Source organism: Sitodiplosis mosellana, unplaced genomic scaffold (genome assembly GCF_009176505.1).
Source record: "Sitodiplosis mosellana isolate CC-2019 unplaced genomic scaffold, AAFC_SMos_1.0 Smas_scaffold_21, whole genome shotgun sequence".
Taxonomy (NCBI): Eukaryota; Metazoa; Arthropoda; class Insecta; order Diptera; family Cecidomyiidae; genus Sitodiplosis; species Sitodiplosis mosellana.
Genome location: NW_022595263.1, coordinates 1,269,595 through 1,291,978, shown reverse-complemented (window position 1 = coordinate 1,291,978; position 22,384 = coordinate 1,269,595). Strand labels below are relative to the sequence as shown.

At 33.8% G+C, this 22,384-nt stretch overlaps 2 protein-coding genes across 8 annotated transcripts; one reads left to right on the top strand and one right to left on the bottom strand.

Annotated features, from left to right (window-relative positions):
• Positions 1–9,210: 9,210 nt before the first annotated feature.
• On the top strand, positions 9,211–14,667 carry LOC129568703 (uncharacterized). 2 transcript variants are annotated; one of them, XM_055446946.1, is made up of 8 exons: positions 9,211–10,097; positions 10,166–10,470; positions 12,887–12,942; positions 13,123–13,155; positions 13,289–13,443; positions 13,600–13,739; positions 13,809–13,955; positions 14,224–14,667. In XM_055446946.1, the coding sequence occupies exons 2-8, from the start codon at positions 10,383–10,385 to the stop codon at positions 14,388–14,390; spliced, it is 786 nt and encodes a 261-aa protein (XP_055302921.1). In that variant the 5' UTR covers positions 9,211–10,097; positions 10,166–10,382; the 3' UTR covers positions 14,391–14,667. The 2 variants fall into 2 exon arrangements, with proteins under 2 accessions (XP_055302921.1, XP_055302920.1); XM_055446945.1 differs by having other exon boundaries at positions 9,211–10,470.
• A 94-nt stretch (positions 14,668–14,761) lies between these two features.
• On the bottom strand, positions 14,762–21,811 carry LOC129568700 (trypsin-4). Of its 6 annotated transcripts, none has more exons than XM_055446937.1 (11): positions 21,678–21,811; positions 20,319–20,563; positions 17,016–17,147; positions 16,631–16,954; positions 16,212–16,545; positions 15,865–16,112; positions 15,754–15,780; positions 15,515–15,673; positions 15,405–15,442; positions 14,980–15,004; positions 14,762–14,901 (listed from the first exon to the last, which is right to left on the bottom strand). In XM_055446937.1, exons 2-11 carry the CDS (start codon positions 20,419–20,421, stop codon positions 14,816–14,818), a joined length of 1,476 nt encoding a protein of 491 aa, XP_055302912.1. In that variant the 5' UTR covers positions 20,422–20,563; positions 21,678–21,811; the 3' UTR covers positions 14,762–14,815. The 6 variants fall into 6 exon arrangements, with proteins under 6 accessions (XP_055302912.1, XP_055302911.1, XP_055302914.1 ...); XM_055446936.1 differs by lacking the exon at positions 21,678–21,811 and adding an exon at positions 20,821–21,195; XM_055446939.1 differs by lacking the exon at positions 21,678–21,811 and adding an exon at positions 20,867–21,195.
• Positions 21,812–22,384: the final 573 nt, after the last annotated feature.

The following is a 22,384-nucleotide window of genomic DNA, read 5'->3' as shown; positions in this document are numbered from 1 at the left end:
AACAGCACAATCCAGAAAAATGTGTTGATGAACACTCAAAATCTCGTTTGAATTCGACTCAAAATAGATATTTCGCATCGTTATGAAATTCAGAACACAAAAACTGCACTGTTCTTCACGCAGAAACAGTGAGAGCTGTCAATTCGATCGCCACAGTCAGACTTCGATTTGTTATGAAAATATTCTTGCTCCAGCACACACACAAGAATGAAACGAACGAAGCGGAGAAGCAACAGAGGATACACGAGAGCAACAGTACACATAGCTATGTTACTTGATTGTTCTTTCTGTATGCGGTTCATTCTCACATTCTTTCTTTCGTGTTTGTATATCTGCTGTACGGTCTGTGTAGAATGGAGCGAGCATAATGTGAACCGTCCGTTATTTGTTACATTTTGAATAATATGCATTGCGTTAAAATATTTCATTGGAAGGTGTCATTTTATTGGGAACCATGCACATAATCCACGTTAAATATAACACTGAAATTACCACGAAAATGGGCCAAAACGTTACATTACGCGATGGTGAAATCTACTGAAAATGGTTACATTTTTGTTCCTTGGGTAACGTTTTTTATACAGAAAATGAACTTAAATTTCTTTTGTGTTTCGCCAAATTTCATAGAACAATGGCAATTCTTCAAAAAGTGTACGTTCCATTGACTTTTCATTCTTTGAATGTAAGCCAAAAAGAATTTTCTGTGTTTAATTATGTTGGAATGCATTTTTGGAATGATCTACGAAATGCCACATCAAGTGTACGAGTACAATCAAACAATGGGTGGAGTTGATTTGTTCGATAACGCGCTAAGCAATTATCGAATCAATGTTCGCGGCAAAAAGTGGTACTGGCCACTTTTGATGAATGCATTCGATGCCGTGATGGTGAACGCATGGAAGTTGCATTGCCTTTGCCGAAAGAAGGAAAAGAAACCACAAATGTCGCAGCTTGATTTCCGAGTCTTCGTAACAGAAAGCCTCCTTGGATCATCCACATTGGCAGTAAAGGCTCAAGAAAAAAAGATGAGTTCCAACTTACAAAAGGAAGTTCTTCGATTTGATCGCGTGGACCATTTGGTACAACGTGGAACCGGTCGACTTCGCTGCCGTCAATGTAGCAGTCAGACAGTCTACATCTGCCATCGTTGCAATGTCGGTTTGCACCCAAAGTGTTTTGATGAATATCACAAAAACAAGCAATAATTCATTCACAACATCAACATTTTTTGATATTTTGCATTAATTTTATATCTTTCAAACTAGTATTAAGTTATCTCAACAGTCAATTCAGGCGTGGCCATTCTTTTAACACATCATCAGAATATTTTCCATCATCCTATTATATTATTTTTATCGATTTTTGGGTATTAAATGCTACTATACGAAAAAAAAAAACAGTATTTTAACACCTTTTGGCCCAGCGTTGCGTTTTCGCAACGGGCCATAGGCGGCCCCCCAGGTATGCTATCAACAAAGTTGAAACCAATTATTCATATTTAGGCCAAAACTAGCTTCTGTGCCAATTTTCAGCTAATTCTGTCGAGCAGAAAAAGTGCGGGCCAAAATGGGTTAAATTAGCTAAAAAATTCGTTCAAGATATCTGCAGAGACACTTCCATGAAAATCCAAGCGAATAATATGGAAATATATATAGTTATTTGCAAGTAATCGGCCAAAAACTTGAACAGAATGGCTATTTCTGGTACTAAAAAGCGATTTCTAGTAAAAAAAAATGGTTAAAACGTGTTTTTTTTGGATTGGAAACAAGAATAAAAATTATCAGTTTTACTTTGGCTACAATTTTGCTGAAAACATTAAGCATACTCTTTGAGCTATGGTCGGAAAATTGATTTTTTTTCGATTTTTTCGACATTTTGCTCCAAAACATTAACTAAAAGTTTTTTTTGGGTAAGTGACTTTTCTCCTCCGTTTTTGTCCGTCCGTCCGTTTGTCCGAATCAAACGGACATTTAGCAAACGGACAAACGGACGGACGGACAAATCCCAATCATAAACGGACAAGTCACTCGGACAAACGGACGGACAAACAAACGGACGGACCAAATGCAATCATAAACGCACAAACGGACCAAACCAATTAAATTTAACCAAAATGGACAAATGTACATGAGCCTGAATGAAATTTCGTCGAAAATCGATTCCTCGTCAAAAATTAAATGAAGAAAGTATATTCGCAATCTAATTTTCGAAAATTCATTATTACATGAAATTTAGAGCTGTTGTATTCATACCATCACAAAATACAGACGTTTCGTTTTAATTCGGTACATTGTGGTATGGAAAATCTAGAAGGCGCCATCAGTAGCGAATCTGATACTCTGCAACTTTGGTTGTATTTGTTCTTTAATTTTCTCTTCAGCCATCATAACTTCCAAATGCTTTGGCCAGGTGGTGTAAGTCTATGGTCTCTCGGGACTAATGGATTTTGGACCAAATGGGACCATCCTGGATCTTCGAAATTCGAATTTTTTTTTTTTTTTTAATTTTTTTTTCGAAAACCATCATTTTCGAACTCATTTTCGAATATTTAATTTTTCGTGTAATTTCGAAAAATGGATTTCCGAAACTCGAAGCCGTTTTTGAAAAAAAAAACTTTCGATAGGATTTAGAAAATCATCATTTCGAAGTTCGAACTCATTTTCGAATTTTTAATTTCTTCGTATAACTTTGAAAAATGGATTTCCGAAATTCGAACACTTTTTCGAAGAATATTTTCTGATGATTTTTTTTTAATGAATATATCACAATGGAACTTCAAAGTTAATTTGAAATGCAGGGTTTAAATTTTCCCATCCGCTCAATGGAGCCTCCATCGATTCAATCGAATGGAAATTTGGACGGCAAAACGCTTTAAAGCTTGACTTGGAGACTAAATTCAAAAGTCGTGACGCGATATTTTTCCTTATTGTAAATAAATTTTCACAATAGTGAATGCGAAAAACACTTTTGAACTTCGTACCCAGAGATAATACAGCGTCAAAGCGTCACTCAAAATGATATCAGTCATTTTGAGTGGTAAATCCACGCACAGGAGCGTCACTCCATTTTAACCTCGTCTAGAGGTTTTTCATCTGATGATAAATTATCTGAATTTATCAAAATATCTGATCGAACAAATGCAGAAAGACCAATTTGGAGTAAACGAAAAATGTAAACAGAGACGAACTGTCATCACGAAATTCGGGCTAGTTTTGATGTTTGACAAGACTGTGCGAATGTGTGCGAATTACTTGTTATTCATTCGGGCAAGTGTATTGGCAATGCTTTATAATGTTAAATGAGTCCAGATTTTGTAATCACAGCTCGTTTCTGTTCAAATTTTTCGTTTACTCCAAATTGGTCTTTCTGCATTTGTTCGATCGGATATTTTGATAAATTCAGATAATTTATCATGTGAATTTTATCAATGGCAGTGTTCCTGTGAAAATGGAATCCGCTGTGAGTGAATTTCGACAACATTGTTGATAGTTCGATGTTTTGCCGAAAACAGAAAAAAACGTTCGGTAATTCGTCGAATTGCCGAATTTATTTTTAATTTTCCCGATTTGATTTTTAGTTAGCATGTAAACTTGGTATGTGATTCTAATAATCAAGAATTTTATTTTTATGAGTGGTTATGAGCAGTTATGAGTGCCTAAAGTGGATAAAATTTAGTATAAACAATTTGATGATCGTGAACATCAATATTGGTGATTGGTGTGTTTTAGTTTCTCACCACTGCGGGAGTACTCGGCGCTGTCAAGCAACTTTTTTCATGTCGTGCCTATGGGACGGACAAGGGGTTTTGTCCGAACTTTTTGAAATTTCTCGGACGTCCGAATATTTTTCGGACGTCCGAAATTTTTTTAATTAAAAAAATCAAAAGAAAATTGGATAAGAATACGCAGCGTATTCTTCTTCGGCGACATTTTTGCATTTTTTGGTTGGAAAACTCTCGTTAAAAAAATTGGATATGATTTGCCTTTATTTAATGGAAATGGCAAGTTGTTCCGACTGAAGACGTAAGTTATTTTGACAAATAAGAAGGTATTTAGTCTTTCCCACTTTCATTGAACCTGTCTAGCACAACATTTCATGATCCAACCTTGACATAGCAAACATTGAAAACATGATTCATTTGAAACGGTTATTCGATTGATGAACAGTTACAAATTTTGTCGATGTCATTGATTGTATATCAATTTTTAGTATTACAAAAACGATGTTATGCTTATTTAAAAAGAAATCACTATATTTCAAAATGAGCATATAAAAAATAATAAATATCAAGTGATTTGTGGTACATCCAAAATAGCTCGGTTTATTACATAGAATTGTTAGATGACAATACGTTGTAAAAAATGTCTCAATACATGACAAAAGAGTTTCTCTGTTTGATATAAACAGAAATGAACAGTCATATTTTGTCTCGTTCCATTAAAGTGATGTGTCGTATCACGAATGTAAAATGTACGATCAGAACATTTGAACTTTGGCGAGGGAAAAAAATTAGTAAAATTTTCTATTATACAGTGGAGCCTTGGAAATTAGAAGTTCCAGAAATTAGAAAACCTCCGAAATTTAATAAGAAATCTCCGCTCTATTGCTGCTTCTGAAATTAGAAGATCATCTTCTAATTTCGGAGGCATTTTTTAATATGCTTATTTCATGCAATGCAGCTATTGTATCGAACGAAACAATTTTTAAATAGAACAAAATTTCTATTGGAATCGTTTGACGAAATTAGGAAAAGGTGTCACTATTTGAGTTTTTCCCAACTTAACTCTTAACTCCAAAATTTCGAAACAAAACATACAATCATGGCTGATTTGAAGCAAATCGGATGCAGAATCAGGGTACATCTTAACCCTTTGACGACCAATGGGACACATATGTCCCATTTTGTTTTTCATCTGTAATAACTACATTTTTTAACCAATTTTAGTAAAATTGGTTTCGTTTGAAAGAGAATTAATGTAGCTATCAGAAAGTACCATAATATTGGATATTTATTGTAAACGCAATTGGATAGAACACTCTAAAGTCAAAAAAATCTTAACTTTTTTTTCAACTTTCGCCAAATGCTATATAATTTTAACGGTGGAACTTTTAAAGCTGAAAATTTGGAATAATGTGCGAAATGTCCATTACAGTAAAACCTGTGAATAACGGAACCTGGGAATAGTGGAAATCGTGTCAATAGTGGAAAAAAAATTTGGCCGTTGAGCTCTATCATACAAATTGACCTGTTAATAACGGAAAACCGAAACTCCGAATAGTGGAAAAAATTTCTTGACGAAACTTTTTTTCGTCTTTTTTCCGTGTCTTTTTCATTTAAAACTATATTTTTTCCTTTATCAAAACCAATGATCATCATAAAAATCCTGCAGTACTATACAATGTACATTACATTGATTTCAGTATCATGTTTTACTTTCGTCTGCCAAAATCGTTGCTAATCGCTCCCAATAAAAACACATCCACTCGATTGGCGCGAGCAATTCAGTATATTTACAGTAAGTTTGAAAATCATTTATTCATTTGATGAAATGCAGAATTTATCGCTGCCAATTTGGCAGTGAAAGAAATGAGTATCATTTACTTTCTCATTTTGAGTCACTGTTTAGACTGCTTGATTGTTCTAAATAATAATGTTTGTCATTCACTGTTTTTTTTTTTCATTTTTCGTTCTTTCCCTTATTCATTTATTAAAAAAATACTTTTATTTCAGTATTTCCTTCTCACCTTTATTATATCGCTTGATTTGATCATTAAATACCTATAAAAATGTATGCTTCGGTTTTTTTTGTTTCTTTTTACCCTCAATAATGGAAAATCATGTTTGGTTCGACTCAAAAATCTGTCAATAACGGAACCTTTGAATAGTGGAATTCGTGTCAATAGTGGAAAAAAAAAATTCCCCATGGGATTCCGTTATTGACAGGTTTTACTGTACTTTCCAAAAATCATCGACTTTATTTAGAAAAAACGTTTTTTCCACTTTTTATTGCGTTTGGCGCGATGGGACATATGTGTCCCATTGGTCGGTAAAGGTAAATAAATACCCCGTATTTCCCTGTATTTTGGCCATTATTTGCGAATTTTCAAACACACAAATTTACAAAAATATTATTAAATTCGTGCTTAAATGGGCACAACAAAGCACAATTCAAACCATTTTCGGTTCAAAACAATTCTGAATATTTTAAAAACGAAAAAGATTTTACACGTAGTTCTTATGGGAGACATATTTATTTCCATACAAAGGTAGTTACCGTTACCGACCAATGGGACATATATGTCCCATCATTTTTTTCATATTTCTAGTTAAAAAAATTAATTTTTGATAAGATTTTTATTATGGTTTTTGGGGTCGCTGAGCACGAATCTGCAATCAGAATTGCAAAATTCCCATCCGTTCAATCTTGGTCGTCAAAGGGTTAAACAAAATGTTCGATTTTCGTTCAAAAATCAACCAATTTTTATTTTGTTCAGCCACTATGTTTATTTCGGATTCAAATTGCTCCAAATTTACTTGAGATTTGTTTTTCTATGAAAAATTACATCCCTATAGTTTTTATGAACTTTCAGCTGGAAATAAACATAGCTAATAAATCATTTTTTTCGTCTGATAATTCGTTGTATTTGATGGGAATATTGTTGAATTTTTTTTTATTGAGTCAGAGAGTCAAAAATATCGAAATCTTGTTTAAAGTATGGTTCAAAGTTGTATGTTTATGCGGGAATATCGTTCCGGAGTTACTGTAGCGCTATTAAGTTGATTTAATCGTGGAATTAATGCGAAAAAATTTGCCCCCAAAATTAAAAAATTTCGGAAATTAGAAGTAGTACCCGAAGTAGAAACATCTTCTAATTTCCGAGGCTCCACTGTAGAACAAAAAATAAACGAAGGCAGACGACTGTAAGACAGACAGAAGCGCAATAAGATTTATGCTAACGTTATATCCGGTGTCTCTAATTTCGTTACGATTGATGATTTTTTATCACACCAAATTTGTGACAGCTTTGTGAATCAATTTCTCGGCTTATTATACTTTGGACTATGTCGCGAGAATTGTTTCGTTCAGCGTGTTCTAAGGTCAAAAGTGATTAACATTTTTTTTGAATTTTCATTGAGAAAAACAACAAAATTCGATGTTATGGCGTCACAGTAGATAATGAATAATGTATAATTTTAATTGTTGTTTAATGTTTACTTTCCGTCCACCCAGATCCAGTCCATTGATCAACTTGTGTGAAATTTGTATATTTTGGCGATAATAGATAATTGTATTCATGTTGTAAAACGCCGATGTTATGAGAAGTTTTCAGGCTGATATAATAGAAATACAGCTCCTTAATCAGACAAGATGATTATTATTTCAAATTAGTGATTTAAATATAGATTTAAAAATAATTCACATGCCATTTCAAACCGACTCGAAACTTCGACAAAAACAAGTTTTGAATTCATATAGAACTAACGCCAGTTCTGCATTCTTTTTGTCAGAAAATTGACGAAGAACCAATTTTATGAATATTTTTTAACAATAAAAAGTACTCTTCTACCATTCAACTTGAAACGAAATGTTTGTTACTTCGAATTGCTTCCTAACGAAGGGCGCAACAGGGCATTTTTCAGGCAAACAAGTTTTCTCTCAGAATTTGATGAAATTTTGGATCTATATGTTTGAGATTAAAAGGAACAAAAAATTCTTCTCCCGGGACTTGGACTCGGGACTGTCCGGTAATCCGAAAGTTTTTTGTTCCTTTCGGTCTCAAACATATACATCCAAAAAAACATCACCAAAAAATCGACTCATTTTTATCCATTGGAAATAGTCTTGTCAGATGTCGCTATAGTGCTCCGATTTGTGTTTCATTTTGGTAAACGTCAACAACTAGACAGAGTTTACGTTGTTTCCCACACAGAAATACACAAACACCAATGCAGTGTCCGCATACATTATATCTTTCGGCATCTGTCGCTCTCTGTATCATCTATAGTGATGCGTAAACGATAGTTCAATATGATCAATTGTCCCTTTCGCACTTCAATGTGCGTGTGTAATATAGCGCTATAACCGATGCTTGAGTGAAGGATGACCAATACGTATTGAAATAAATAGTTATTTATTTGTATTGCCATTGCTCACTGCTCACGGTTGTGTGAAAAGGGCAACAAGTCATATTGTAGCATCTAACAATTTTCGTACGATGCACCAACATATATTATTCAGAAAAATGCAAAGTGTGAATGAATGGGGCAACATTGTTGACAGCGCCACGCCAAAGCGGTTACCCGGCCAACTACAGTCAGTCGTAACGCAAAGTGGCATAAGCATGTCCCATTTTCTGCATACAATCGTTGCTTTCATACGCGTGTGTATGCGAAAAATGATACAAGCTTGTGCCACTTTGCGTTGCGATTGACGTATGCTTCTGATTGAAAAATAACCAGATTAAAGTTAACTAAAACCAAATGAAAAGTAGATTCAAAAAAAAAAAATTAGAAAACATATTTCCTAAAAGAGTACCTTTTCTACTTATATTTGGCAAAATTTAAAAAAAATCATAGAGTTGGTTTCGCTGCAATAAGACTTTGAAATGGATTGTTCACAATTAATTTCTACTTTCGTTCTGACTAAACAACAAAGTCTTGTTGCAGCAAAACAAAGACTATGATTTCTCTAAAACTTGGTTAAATATAAGTAGAAATTATACTTTATTAAAAAATATATCTCTCAAATTATTTGGAATAAATTTTCATTTGGTTTTAGTTCATTTTAATTGGTTTTTTTTTCTCGAACACAAGCATACGTCAATGCGTTGCAGTAGTAACCAAGTGACAACCAACGTGAAGTTGGCTGCGTTGCCCGGTATGCATTATGTTCATCCTTTGGAAAAATAAAACGCAGTATTTCAAACAGACACCGTATCGGTGTTTACATGTTTTGAGCGTGTTGCTTTGTGTGTGCGAGTGTAAAGTATTTGAATTCTTATAATAATTGAGAACCAAAACCTAACGGTATGTGGTTGACAAATATACACGCAATAGCGGCGATGCGATAGCATTCGGCCACAACACACATTGGTCGCATCTTTAGGAAGAGTGGGGATTCTTTTGTATATGTATTCTATAGAGTCTGATTTGTTGTTATTGACATGCGGCGCCTCTTTCGGGATAATTTTTGACTGGCGATTCGTCTTGGATATTCTTTCATCAAATGCTGAGCGAAATTTGGTCGCCTCGAGTACTTGTCCCAAGAGCAATTATATTTACGTGAACAATAGCAGCTAATATTTATATTATGGACATCAATTTCCAAGTTATATTAATAATCGCTAATTATAATTGCAAGACCATTGACAATGTGACGCTCATAAATACAAAATAGATTTACTGAAATCAATTGTGCACAAATTTAACGAAAAGCTAAATAAAAAATCAAGCCCATTCTGTATTGGCTATTCAACTAATGTCTTAATGCAAAAGCCGTAAAATACAGTAAATAAAACGTGAAATAAAAAAGAAGCGTGCAAAAAATGCGGCAAATATAAGGATTACTGCAATAAATACTTCACGACGAATGTGACTATCGTGCATCTCTGTCGCCGGTGTGTTTGTGCTTTGTGAAAATTAAACATAACAAGCGCGAAGAATAGTCCAAACGAAACAACAAGCAAAAAAGAAACAATAATGAAAAGACAGAACACGAACAGCACAGATAATGAAGAAATTTTGTTCCCGTATCGCACAAAACAATACAACATAAAAGCGAGATCAAATTAGACATGATGAAAAATGAAATTGACAACAAAGTGCAAATTGTCGAACGTGAAACGTTTTGAATGCTAACGTAATTGAGTGAGAAGCCAACCAAAATGTCTGTGATTAAATTCAAGCTACAATTGAATGTGCGCGGCCAGTAACGCCGCAGATTTCAGTATTGACATAAACACGAGACGAACGATGACGTATGGGTACGACGTTAATACTTTTGTCTTAGAATAGACGCACGTTTCACTGTAAGAGTGGTTTTGTTTGTCCGACTCTTTCCTATTATATTGAATAACCTGTGTGAAATCAACTCAAGGTCAAAACACAAAACAAATCGCACACAATCCACTCGAAAGATAATGTAAATTTTATATTACTACACAGATATTTAATGTACAATCTACACAAGTATGCGGAGTTGGGTACCTGGTCAACTGCATATAAATACCACAATTTTGAATTGTGGCGGTTACTTGCTCATTTGCCGCTCAATCGTTTACATCGAATATTTCAAACTTTCGTATTTTTAATTGTTTTTACTTATTTTTGTGACTTGTTATCCTCCTTTGGCTTTGTGTTTGATTGTTAGAATAGTTTAACAATGATGAAAATTTGCGTTTTAGTTTTGTGTGTGGCTTTTGTGTCATCTGCCCCTCAAGTTAAAGAAAACGATAATGATTTTGAATTGCGTAAGTGAATGTCATTTTGTCTACTTGTAATTTATGTTTCTTCTTCATTGAAAATTTATGTTTCTGACGGTATCGAAATTTTGAAGTCATTGAGTGCCAATTTTTATCCATACACACCGCCAAGGCTAGATTTTTTCAGCAAAAATCCTTAACGAAAAATTTAATGTTGGAAATAAAAAAAATTATTCTTTAACGCCAATGACATTACTTTGCGCCAGTATTTTTCCATTGCTCATTTCTTTTATTTAAAGACCTTCTATCGCAAACATCACATTTGTTGAAGCATAAATGTAAAAGAAATCTAATTAATCCATCCGGAGGCTCAAGCTATAAAAAAACTGAATAAAACTATTGATACTTCTGCATTTTTTTTTGCAAAAAAAAACAACTTCTCCGTCGAAAGCGAAACTATTGGGGAACTACAGTAGAACACGAATCGAATAATATTATGAGATCATTCACAATAACAATATTATCGTGATATATTTTTTTAATTTTTTTTTGAGTACTTCAGTGTAAAATGAGTTCAAGTTTGAATTTATTTATGTTTCCCCCATAGAATACAAGTTTTGCCAGCCACTGATTAAAATAGTCTGTGAGATTTTGTTGATGACATTGCGATAAACTGGTTTCGAGAATTGCTAAATGAAATTAAAACGAAAGAAAAGGCTAAACGTAGACAGTTGAAAATATCGTAAAGATCTCTGACCTAGAACATGAAGCTAATGAAAAAAAACATTGGTTTTGCACGCAAATCGATGAATTTTGATTTGGCTACAAAAATATAATATAATATGAGCGAAATTTAATGGTGGATCTAGCAGAATTTCTATCGCTATTCTCTTGCGATTTTAGCGCTCTTGGAAAGAAAATCATGCTGCAAAAAATTCCAGGAATTTGTTCCTCCCACTATAATTAATTTGCACCCATGATAATGCGGAATTACAGAAGGAAATAGTATTAATTTAAAGAAAAAAAATGTGTGCTGTCATATCATCTTTATGCAATTATTACCAGTGAAAATAGACTGGATGTCATGAGATGTTAACGTCATCAACACACTATAAACGAATTACCGCCAATTAATCAGTTTGAATTGCAAGTCTTATGCCACACTGGTGCATCATGCAATTTGCATGCTGATTTGCAATTAGTTCATAAATAGTAGTTTTCACGAACTCGTCGCTTTAACCCTTTGATGCACAATTTTTTGTTTTTGAATCATTTTGATATATGTTTTGTGCCACGATAAATAGAGAAAGACCTCATACTTAGATTTTTGAAAAATTGCGTATTAGTCGAGAAAATCGAAAAAGAGTCAAAAGTGTCAAATCGTTATAACAGCCTGAAAAAATTAAATTTCATAAAACTAATGATGCAGAAAGTTAAATTGATGTGTTTTGGTCCTACGGGTCCTAATTTGACAATTGAAAAGAATGAACAATCCCACAAGATAACCGGAGGGAAAATGTGGAATTCTGCTATAATTTCGCATTTTTTTTACAGCAGTACATGAACAGAAAAAACTTTTCATTCAGCCAGCCGATTGTAGCCTGTAAAGTATCAAATGAAAGCTAGTTCATTTCCCTACATTTGTTTCCAAACAAGAATTTAAAAATATTCAGTGGTTTCATAGCTATAGCGTCTGGCGTATCTGGTTACTTTAGGAACCGAAATGTGATAAAGGGTTAAGGCATCCAATAAGCATAGAAACAAAAAAAATGATTATTTCATCTTCATAAACGATTTGATTGAAACGGACATCTAACGAGAATTAATTAAACATGTATTAATAATTAATTATTATAACATTTCAACCAAAGAAAAGATTCATGAGAAACCTGTTTTGATCATTTTTTCAATAGAGTTTTATATTATACAATACACGCAGTTACAATAAAAAACAATCGAAAAAAAAATCCCGAATTTATTAAAATAAAATGAATGAATTTGGCTCGTTTGACTGAAGCTAGATGACTATACAAATTACTGCGCACTTTTCAAATCTTCGCAAATGCTAAAAAAAAGTTGATAAAGAAGTCTTCTGCTTATGGTAAAATTTTTTTACACAAAATTCAGATATCATTTGCATTTGTATTAGTATGTTATTTGAAAAAAAAAAGAACTTCTTCGATATACACGGTCAAAAAGATATTTTAACGAGCGATGACTTTCGGAATTTTAAAGTCGCAAATGTATCGCATGAAACATTTTTCACATACCTTTTTATTCTCAATTTTTCTAACAGCAAAGAGCTATTTGAAATAATTATAACTCTAAGAAATATTACCTGGTTTTTAAACGAGACTAGAATTTATTCTTGTACTTTAAATGAATAGCTCTCATAAAAATGGAATGAAGAAATCAATAAAGCTTGAATTTAATTGCATTTTTCCTTCTTCTATTTTTGATTTAGCGGCAGGAACAATAACATGCCAAATTGATAGCCCAGATCGCGATGAGTGCATCAAGGTAGAGATCCGTTATTTGATTTTTTAATAAATTATTCTATTATTATAACTAATATTGAACAAAAAAACAACTGAAATTTTTGCAAAATATTGACGGTGTCAAGTTATACGTTATATGTCACTTTAACGTACTTTAATAAAATGCCATTTAATAATATTAAATTAATCCATCTATCTATAGGAAGCAATCCAAGATATGTTGCCAAAATTGGTGGTAAGTATTCTATAGCGAATTAGCCAGATATAAAGAAGATTATCCACACAATTCGCATAATGAAATGGCGAATAAAAATATTTTCGTGATTTTCCTTGAAAAGTTGTCTTTAAAATTGAATGCATAATTCCAGAATGGATTGGAGAGTCTTCGTATTCCACCAATTGATCCATATCGAGTTGAATCGCAATCGATGACTTTCAGACGAGGAGATGCCTTCGCTGCAACTGGCACAATTCGCAAGACAAACATCTATGGAGCATCCAACGCCAAGATCACAGACGTTAAGTGAGGCCACAATTCAATATTTTCATTCAAAGTAAAATTTTATGGAAGATTTTCGAGATTTTTCTTCCAATTTTTTTTCATCGAATTTATTTGAAAACCAAAATTATTGTATTGTAAAGTGAAAAACTAAGATTGTCATCGGAATTAAATTTCCAGGACTAAAATCACAAAGACACACATCAGCACTCAAATCAAAGCCTACGTACCACATTCAACAGTTGAGGGATACTACAAAGGCGAGGGCCGCTTCAATGGATTGAAAATAAAATCGAAGGGATACTTTAACGTTACAGCTAGTAGGTTTCAATTCGGAAATCAGGACTTAACCTGTTGACTAAATATTGCGTTATTTTCCTTCCATATAGCCGATATAAACTTGGTGAGCCGAACAGAAGGTGATATTATTGAAGTTAACGGCAAAGAATATGTGAAATTGACCAAATTCGAGGTTTCGCCACAATTTGGTGATTTAAAAGTATACGCTACAGGATTATTTCCAGATGAGGAGCTGAGTAAGTAAACAATAGTAAAGAAGAAATTATTCAATACTTAACAATAGAACAATTGAGTCAATTTAAATTGACGGGAAATATTACGTAAAAAGGGAATATACCGTACGAAGCATATTTGGTTTAATTCATGTTTAATGACTTGTTTACATGTCAAAAGAATTTTAGTTTCACGGTGATAAACAAGAACTTGTTTCAATGTTGTTGTTTTTTCAATTTACTATTGGTGATTTCAATGAATTGAATATTGTTCTGATTTGGATGATTTTAGGTCGTATTACATTGAAATTCGTTAACCAATACTGGCCATTTATGGTACGCGAGATGATGCCGCAGGTGCGAGCAGCCATAGAACCACTTCTCATTGAGGAAGCCAACAAGTTCTTGCTCCACGTCCCAATCAGAAAGATGTTGTATTATGGAGAAGATTCGGCCTAAATATGAACGCAAACTTTGAAAGTTAATTTATTTTCTAAGTATCGCCTGGTTCCAATGGCACAAATTTACTTCCTTCAATTGAAAACGTAAAAAAAGAACACTTGTTTTATCAGAAATCGATTCCTTTTTATTTCATGGTTGCTTTTTATAAACAAATTCGTAGGAATTAGTCCCATTGCTGTTGTTCAAACTGGGATATCTATGAATTTGTATATGTGATTGATGTATTTTATTTTTTGAAATACAGAATAAATTTTTTGCTATCGAAAACATGCAATTGTTTCGTCTATCTCTAAAGTCTAATTTTATGTTGATAAATAGAAATGACCGTTTCACACAAGATCAAACTAATTCCATTGATCCTGTCAATATGGTGATGAAATGGAAGAATAAATATAAATCCAATGCCAATCTTGGTGTCTTTATCATTTTGTTGATAGATTCTTTTCAATCCATTGCAAGAACGAGCTGACTCTTGTGTAGACACCGGGATATCTACCTGATCCGCATCCTGTTAATGATAATTCATTATTAATTTTAATCAATACAAGATAAAATATAATATTTAGTTTTTAAAACAATTAATTACCTATTCCCCACGAGACTACCCCTGCCTGGATAGCAAAGAAAAGGAAGAATGACAAAATTAACTTCAGTTATGGAAATCACTTATCAAATATTTTATATTTGTTTTCTTTTCATTCAAAGACGCTATTTTTAATTTTTTGATGTGAATTGGTTTTCATTTGTTTATTTGAATTGAATCGATTGTGAATGATGTGTGCTATTAATTTTTCTTTTATGAGGTGAACTGTCTTGAGATCGGCGTTCAAACACGTTTGAAGTAACGAAAGGTTCGTTTTGTATCACAATCCGATTTGTTACAGTTCCATTTATCGATTGAATTTTGAACTTGAGTATAAACAGTTTTGAATACGATTGAAAAAAATCACATCCCAGCACCTATTAAGAACATCTTTAGAACATAAACTCAATTATTATTAGCATTATTACCTGGTACCAGGTATGGCCATCCATAACCATCAATGGACCTGTTTTGATTAGAATGTTTTGAATATTTGTCAGAATCGTTATCGTTGTCTGTTCTCATTTGGAAATCAAACCTCCACTATCACCGCTACATGAGTCCCGGGAATCTTTTCCTGCGCATATCATAGATTCAATGATTCCGCCGGGAGCAGCGCCACCATACTTTTGACGGCATACAGCATTTGACCAAATCGGCACGGATACTTTTTGCAATATCGATGGTTGGGGTCCGTCTGAGGAGATGATTCAATCAGTGTAATAGTTTGTAATCATGATTTAGTCGGATATTTTTAGTGGTTTAAAAGATACATACTCTCACGAAGTGATCCCCAGCCAATAACTGTTTTTTTGAAAACCAAAATTATATTAGTAGAGTGAAAAACTACAATTATTATCGAAATTCAATTTTCCGCCACGCCAATACCTGTTCCAAAGCTACCTCCGTACAACTGCCCTGATCTAGGCAAACAAATTGGTCGAATGTTCGAAGTGTATGACACCGGCGACTCTAACGTGAGCAAAGCAACGTCATTGTACAAGGTTCGAGAGTCGAATGAACGATGTCTTACAACTCGTTTTACCTTTTTCACAAGATGCTGTGTTTCAAAAGCTGTGCGAATATTGTGATCGCCCAGATTAACGGTCATTCGAGCAACATCTGCCGAGCTCATGCTGCGAAAAATGAAATATATTATATCATTTAAGAGCCTGAATAAAATATAGATTTAATTGCTACAAAGCAATTTGCGATGCTAACAAATGAACACTTACTGGGCAACGCAATGCGCTGCAGTTAAAATATGTATGTTATCAATCAGGGATCCTCCGCAAAACTGTCGACCATTGTTGAAGAGAGCAACAATCCAAGGCCATTCGTTTAGAGATGCGTCATGCCCCCCAACGATTCGCTCTTGGTCTTGATTTCCATTTTTCGATCCGCAATAGTTTCCAGAAAACTGATCATGGGGCGGTTTAGTTGTGGTTGGAAATTGTGTTGGGAATTTGGTTGTATATGTAGCTCCAGAAGTTGGATGCGTCGGAAGTGGTGGTGGCCATATTGGCCGCTTTGTTGTAGTGAATTGAGTTACTCCAGCCGGCCATGAGCCTAGATCATATATCAAAAACGAAAATCTTCGAATCATAGCATTCAAATAAAAACATTTGATCCAATATTATGATATTTATTGTACCAGAAATTGTTGGATGAGTTGGCGGTGTATGATTAGGTGGATGAGTAATAAAGGCTGGTGGCCATTGGCTAATTGCAGAATCCTTATTTGCTAGAATAACGTTTTCATCCTCTTGAACTGGGGCTATTACTGGGGCTACTACTGGCTTTTCATTTATCTTTGGCGGATCAACACAACAAACGCCGAACGCTTGCCGACCGTCTGCGGTATAGTATGTGCATGTATCATACTGCCCCAGTATCCACTGATCGAATTGCGAGAAGTTTGGAATTTTTTTGAAATATGGATAACAAGCCTTGAATGATGTACACTTTCCAAAAGATGCTAGAGAAACGAAAATTTGTCATCTGAATAGAAAAACGTTGAAGCATGAATAAAGGCTTACCTTTTGCGGTGACACAAACTCCTCCTTCACCGAATTTACTTCCCCATGTCGTTACCGGATTATGCGTTATATCACGAAGTACAATATTGATATCACGTTTGGAGCGCGACTTTGTTTCTAGCGTTTCATCAACTTTTCAATAGGAAAAAGAAAGTAAATTATAGTTTAAAGCGAAAAGAAAACATAATATTTTCTCCATAAAAGTTCCAAGAATGATTCATATTTGTTTATTTTAATTCGTGACACAAATTTTTTGCAATTCCAAAAAAAAAACAATTTCAATTACATAAAAAACATTTTATCTAAACATCTCTTCAGCTCATTTGTTTGCTATGGCGTGTGCACGTTTCCAGTGCAGGCAATGTGCGCTGGAAGTGTCTCTCACACCATTTAGATTGGAATGTGAGTATTGGCGTGAGAGTAATTATTACGTTAGTCTATGACGTGACCGTGACGATAATGATGGTCAATGCGATGCGATGTTTGATTGTTGATTGGCAAAAACAGAGAAATGGAGAAAGTGCAAGTATACACGCACAATTGTGAATATCGCATACTTTCAGACAATGTGTGAATGGCAAATTGGAAGTGTGTGCCTGTGTGTGCGTGTGTTCGAAAACAAAAGTTGCATTTCTTGTATTTCATCTTTAAAGTTTTATGAGTGCACAGGCACTCTAACGGTCAAACGGAAAATGGTCGGTTTTGTGCTTTGAATGGCAAATGAGTGAGAGCACATGTATTGCGTGTAGATCAGGAAGCAATAGCTATTCCCTTTATTGTAAATAAAATCTTTGCAAATACTATCGAATTTGATTAGAAAATCGTATGACGTAAAAACTATCAACACACATTCGATAAACTGCGAACAGGTGCCATTCATCAAAAACGAATGATAGGCAGAACAGAAATGAAGAGACTTTGCAATTTTTTGCTACATTTGAAAAAAAAATCGAAAATACCGTTCGATGAACGAGTGCAAAAAGCATTTACTATTGACGAAATTTACGTGAGTCGAATTGAAATTCGTATGCTTGAAGATTTATGATCCGAAATTGCTAATGATTTCAATTGCGAAGAATATGTATGTTTAAAACTCAAACACGTGTAAACGCACAAATGTTATTTTCGCAGAAAACTTTCTTTGTTTGACTTGAAGAACACAAAAAACAAGGAAGATTCCAAAGAGGCGTGTGCAGACAATGTATTTGGCTTATGTCAGCTAGCTAACTGAAAACATTCTGGCTGACTCAGCGGCTGAATTCTATGCGTTGCGTTTTTTCATCGCAATCTGTAGCACAGAAATCATATATATGGAGATTTTTGTTTTTTCATGTACCGTTATTTGTCAACAAGTCTGCCTATGCCACTGAACATAGTATACAGCCCATAAGAAATGTAAAATTTTCGCCATTTATTTTTACATTGCCAATACATTAGTTATGGGGATTTTTGTTTTGTTTATTTTTTTTTGTTTGTAAACAAATCTGCCTATCTTTTTGCATTGCCTCTGCACATTTCCTATGGACATATACTGTGCACAATGCACAGTGACAATGCAAAAAGATAGGCAGATTTGTTTACAAACAACAAAAAATAAACAAAACAAAAATCCCCATATATATGATTTTTGTACTTTAGATGCGATGAAAAAACGCAACGCATAGAATTCAGCCGCTGAGCCAGCCAGAATGTTTTCAGTTAGCTAGCTGACATTAGCCAAATACATTCTCTAGGCGTGTGCCATTCTCTTCTTCACTTTTGGCGCAATGACCATTCAAGTAAAATAGTACCGTCCCTGTAATAATAATCAGAATATTTTTCAAGGCTCTAGACCCATTTTGAAGATCACTACACTTTTTGCACGGTCATGTTCAAAAATAGGCGATTTGTGTAGTTAAACGGCAATACGTATGAGATCATTGACTTGATAATATAAGTTTAAAATTTAAACAAAAATTGTGTTTTTTTTTTATTTTCATTCGTTTTGTTTCCCGTTGGAATGTGATAAAAGCACACTTATTTCGTTAATGTTTTTAAAATTAATCATTTTGGAGGTAGAATTAGTCACGAACGTCATTTTCGAGGTAAGAGCCGTTTTCATACGCAAATTGTGATAGCACCAACGATATTCCAAACTCACCGACTTTACGTTGAGATGCTATCTTAAATGTGTTCCATTAATGAGGTCAATATACGAATGTCAATAGCTCGTATCTTTTTTCTTCCGAAATGCGAACTTAATTCGACCAACAAAAACGTTTATAGTATTGAGACCAAAATATTTTGCTTTAGTCGAACTGATAAATGTAATTTATGGCGTTAAATGGTGTACGAGTACGAAAAGGATCGTGAAAGACGAAACGATATATATATATATATATATATATATACGGTATAAATGAGAATTGGAATGAAAGAATTCATTAAAAATCAATAGTTTACGTGTGCGCTGAATTTTAATTCTTTTTATCTTTTGCTCAAACCATAAATGGCAGCGAAAGAGAAAAACAACAAATTCCGTGTTTTCGTTTTGCCGTTATATTTTACACTCATTCGCAATCAAATACTACTTTGTTTATCAAGTGTTTCGGCATATATGCCGAAAGGGTTCCTCTTTCGTCCTTTCACTCTGTTCATCTTTTCTGGAGAAATTTATACACTTAATTACACGTTTAATATGGAACTGCAATGAAATGAAAAAATGTCAACGTAAACATCTGCCAACAGCCATAAATGTGATTACAAAAATTTGCATTAAGGGATTTGCAAAAATTTACATTCTCTCGGATCACCACACTAAATTGGATGTCGATATACATCAACACACAAATTTATTTCGAAATCGACTGATACAGCTTTTATGACCCGAATAAGAATAATTTTACCTTTACTACATCAACGAATCTTAATCTTCGTTATGCAATTAGATTTTGTTCATTATTTTATTGGAAAAAAAATTGTTAAATTGAACTATATTTGCAATTTTATTTTTATAAGTATGGAATTGTGAATATTCTAAAAAACATTTAACGAAAATGTAAGGAAATTGGTATGCAATATGATATTTATTTTTTCGCCAATTCAATATTTTACCATTTTGTGAGGAAAAACGAAATCCTATGTATAGAACAATAAATGGTCTTTGGGAATAAAATTCTTTCGATTTAAATTATGATAAAAATGTACAATTTAAATGTGAACAAAGTGGAAATGCAAGAAATCAACAAAATACAAAATAAAACTTACTTTCAAACCAGATTATTCATTTTCTAGGCTAAAACAAAGAAACGAATTCACACCTACCTTCGACGATAATCGCGTCGTCAGTCTCATATGTCTTAGCGTTTACTAGCAGCATACTGAATGCACCGAGTAAGTGCAGTAGCACTAAAAGTCTATTGGTCATGTTTATTTCAGTCCTTATTGCCTATTGTCGTACTATTTGATGTTGGTTTTCAATGGGAAGCAGAGCCTACGATTTTGTGTCGTCGTACTTTTATACGCGAATTCGTTTGTTGCCCGGTTTCTGTTGGACAGTTCTTCTTGATCTACAAACGACGAAGGTTCAAAGCAAAACAAAAAGGAAGGAAAATAAATATATGAAACAACTAATAAAATGCTGCACACTGATACACAACTGAAGTAGCTTTGTGATGATGTGATAATCAGATAAACGAATAGAAAACGAGTTCAAGCGGACGAAACAATTTGAACTTGTGGTCGTTGTTTCTCACAATAAGCTCTCACAAACTGCAATACTAAGAGAGCTGATTGCATTTCTTTGTTATGATATTTCGATGTTTACAATTATTTTCATTCGAACGGAGAACAGTAGAAATAAAAATTTGCACTTCACGCGTTGCATTAGCAATAAAAACTGGTAGCGTTTTCACACCCGAAATATAAATCAAACAAAATTACGACTGCAAAAATGCATAACAATGCAGCCAAAGAAACGATCACAAAATTTACACTGGCGATTAACTATCGATGCGTTCGCAAAGTGATGGAAATTTCCGTTTGTTGAGAAAAATCATCTACTTTTGGAGACAAAATAAAAGAAGCGTAACAAAAATGAATGAATTGTTTTGCGTGATGTTTCTTTGTAAACTGTTTCAATGCATCTTATCGATGCGTATGATATGTAGTGCGTCTCAACTTTGATTAAAAACTCCTCCTGAGCATCTAAAAAGCAACACAAACACACGTACGACTAATGACACAATGTACAATAAATCCAATTTGCGATTGGAAGTACGCAACGGAGTGTATTTGCGATGGAAAGCGCATAAGAGAATGAGAGAGAACTGAAGTAAAGTGAATTGAGCTAAATTGAATGGAAAAAAAATATGGAATGGATTTAATCGTGCGCTCGATTGTTCGTTTTTTTTAATTTGAATTCTTTGATTTATCTTGTCAATTGAAAAAAATTGAAATTCAAAGTTTACTATGCTTTGAATTGATTTCGAACAGATTGTGTCTGTCCACAAACAGACGAGTAATGATTTCAAATGAGTCTTCGCAAAAACAAAAACAAAAATATTAAAAGACGACTTGAAAACATTTTAGAAATGCTTAGTTCGAATTGGCAAAGAAAACTGATTCAGTCAAAATGATTGATATTCCAGTCAGCGAAAGATCCACACACCGACAAACACTTACACTTGAACTAAAGAAAGGAAATGCTTCGAATCGTTGCGTCAATGGTATTTAAAAAAAAATAGTAACCATGACATTGACTGGACGGTTTCGAAGTTAGAGCCTAACTGATTGTTGCAGTTATGGCTCGGCCGTAAATATACGCCTTTTCCCCACCAAGAATTTCAATCAAGCATTTTGGTTCTATTCGAGTATTTGAACTCTTTTATGTTGATATGGTTTGTTGTCGCATCGCACCGCGTTCTGAAGAAACATGGCCAAAGAGATAAACGCCAAAAGCAGACACAAAATTGATCAATAAATTCGTTTACTTTAGGACGAGCGATGAAATTCGGGAATGAGGATTTTACAAGCGATTAAAAACCTTTTTTTTATTTTTACCATCTTTTAGATGCTTGGCATCGAATACCAACTTAAATTTTGATAATAAACTAATTGACTTTAGCACAAAGGAGGTTATTCAACTCAAGTCATTCAATCGACCAGCGAATTCACTTTGAATTTTATTTCCTCAGCATATCCGTCGTTTATCTTTATGATTTTCCCGGCATTCGCTTCGAATTTCATTTGGCCCACACATTAATTAAAATCAAACAGTAAAGGATTTTTTAAAGATCGATCTATTTAATACATGAAAATCGTATATAATTTTTTTAGCCTAAGATAAAGTTAAAACGATCCTCAAAATATCAACTAAAATATCACATTCA

Bases quoted from the DNA above. Each gene is read 5' to 3' on its own strand.
- LOC129568703 (XM_055446946.1), top strand. From the start codon at position 10,383: ATGATGAAAATTTGCGTTTTAGTTTTGTGTGTGGCTTTTGTGTCATCT. The intron at 13,156-13,288 runs GTAAGTATTCTA...GCATAATTCCAG, and splicing joins ATATGTTGCCAAAATTGGTG to AATGGATTGGAGAGTCTTCG. The intron at 13,444-13,599 runs GTGAGGCCACAA...TTAAATTTCCAG, and splicing joins GCCAAGATCACAGACGTTAA to GACTAAAATCACAAAGACAC.
- LOC129568700 (XM_055446937.1), bottom strand. From the start codon at position 20,421: ATGACCAATAGACTTTTAGTGCTACTGCACTTACTCGGTGCATTCAGT. The intron at 16,113-16,211 runs GTAAGTGTTCAT...CATTTTTCGCAG, and splicing joins GCAGCGCATTGCGTTGCCCA to CATGAGCTCGGCAGATGTTG. The intron at 14,902-14,979 runs GTAATTAATTGT...TATCATTAACAG, and splicing joins GGTAGTCTCGTGGGGAATAG to GATGCGGATCAGGTAGATAT.